Consider the following 2044-nt stretch of genomic DNA (forward strand, 5'->3'; position numbering starts at 1 on the left):
GCATCTTGATACTGCTGGTACTCTGATACCAAATCATTCATATTACTCTCAGCCTCTGTAAACTCCATCTCATCCATTCCCTCCCCTGTGTACCAATGCAAAAACGCCTTCCTCCTGAACATGACCGTGAATTGCTCGGAGACTCGTCGAAACATCTCTTGTATTGAGGTTGAGTTTCCCATGAATGTCGAAGACATCGACAACCCAGTTGGTGGAATGTCACAAACACTTGACTTAACATTGTTTGGAATCCACTCAACAAAGTAGGATGAGTTCTTGTTCTGTACGTTAATCATCTGTTCGTCGACTTCCTTGGTACTCATCTTGCCACGGAACAAAGCCGAGGCAGTTAGGTATCGACCATGGCGAGGATCAGCAGCACACATCATGTTTTTGGCATCCCACATTTGCTGTGTGAGCTCAGGGATGGTGAGCGCACGGTACTGCTGCGAGCCACGAGCAGTCAAGGGTGCAAAACCAACCATGAAGAAGTGGAGTCGTGGGAAAGGGATGAGGTTCACAGCGAGCTTTCGGAGGTCGGAATTGAGCTGGCCGGGGAAGCGAAGGCAGCATGTAACTCCACTCATGGTTGTGGAAATCAAGTGGTTGAGATCACCAACTAAAGCACACAAAAATCGGAATAAGAGAGCTATTGCATCTCAAGTATATTGATTGCTACAACATGTGATACTGGGAGAGAAACTTACAACTGGGATTGGTGAGCTTGAGGGTTCTAAAGCAGATATCATAGAGTGCTTCATTATCCAAAACCATGCACTCATCAGCATTCTCCACCAACTGGTGCACAGAGAGAGTGGCATTATAGGGCTCAACCACTGTATCTGAGACCTTAGGTGAAGGGAACACAGAGAAAGTTAACATCATCCTGTCAGGATACTCTTCCCTGATCTTTGATATCAGTAGGGTTCCCATTCCAGATCCAGTCCCTCCTCCAAGTGAATGGCAAACTTGAAACCCTGTTCCACATTCAAACCAAGATCAGGATTTTGATTACTCTCAATATTTATTAGAGTAGAAATAACATCTTATGTATTGAATATGGGAAGAACAGATCTCATAGTCATCTCATATTCATACCTTGTAAACAGTCACAATTCTCAGCTTCTTTTCTGACCACATCAAGAACAGAATCAACTAATTCAGCTCCTTCGGTGTAATGGCCTTTAGCCCAGTTGTTTCCAGCTCCATTTTGCCCAAAAACAAAGTTATCAGGCCTGAATATATTCCCATAAGGACCTGTTCTGAGGCTGTCCATGGTTCCTGGTTCAAGATCAACCAGAANCCCAGCTCCATTTTGCCCAAAAACAAAGTTATCAGGCCTGAATATATTCCCATAAGGACCCGTTCTGAGGCTGTCCATGGTTCCTGGTTCAAGATCAACCAGAACAGCCCTCGGAACGTACCGGCCGCCGCTCGCTTCGTTGTAGTAAACATTAACTCTTTCGAGTTGAAGGTTACTAGTTCCGGTGTAGTTTCCAGTGGGATCTATGCCATGTTCATCACAAACAACTTCCCAAAACTTAGCCCCGATTTGGTTTCCACACTGTCCTGCTTGAAGATGGAGGATTTCTCTCATTTTTGAAAGCAGAGGAAAGCAAGAGGGAAATGGCAGATGGTTTGAGGGTTTGCAGGCAGAGGGAAGGAGGGAGGGAGGGATATATAAGGGGGTTTTCAGGATGAAGTGAAATGGAGTTTCTAGTCTTTATGTTGAGGGGGAAATGGCGTAAAAGGATAGTGAAAGTGAAGGTTGAAAGACATGGAAGAAGATTGAATTAATAATTTCATGTGGGAATGTATGAATGAAGAGAGACCTGTCAAATTCCAAATTGGAGTTGTGTGAGCTGGATGACAAGGAAGCTGACAACAACAGCAGACTGCTACTTCTTCTGTCTTTATTCATAAACTTCAACCACCAATTAATCCAATCCTCTTATCTTCATGCCTTCCTGTCTAAATCATTGGGTTTACAAAAGATATTTTCATATCTTGCTTGGTGTCTGGTGGTAGACATCTCTCTCTCTCT

At 44.0% G+C, this 2044-nt stretch overlaps 1 protein-coding gene across 1 annotated transcript; it reads right to left on the reverse strand.

Moving 5' to 3' along the window:
- Positions 1-5: 5 nt before the first annotated feature.
- On the reverse strand, positions 6-1811 carry LOC111786760 (tubulin beta chain-like; the record flags this gene model as incomplete). Its single annotated transcript, XM_023666988.1, has 4 exons — positions 1403-1811; positions 1099-1297; positions 708-977; positions 6-619 (listed from the first exon to the last, which is right to left on the reverse strand). Coding segments are annotated over exons 1-4 (1278 nt in total), but the record flags the coding sequence as incomplete, so codon positions are not given.
- Positions 1812-2044: the final 233 nt, after the last annotated feature.

Source organism: Cucurbita pepo, unplaced genomic scaffold, assembly GCF_002806865.2.
Source record: "Cucurbita pepo subsp. pepo cultivar mu-cu-16 unplaced genomic scaffold, ASM280686v2 Cp4.1_scaffold002692, whole genome shotgun sequence".
Classification (NCBI taxonomy): Eukaryota; Viridiplantae; Streptophyta; class Magnoliopsida; order Cucurbitales; family Cucurbitaceae; genus Cucurbita; species Cucurbita pepo.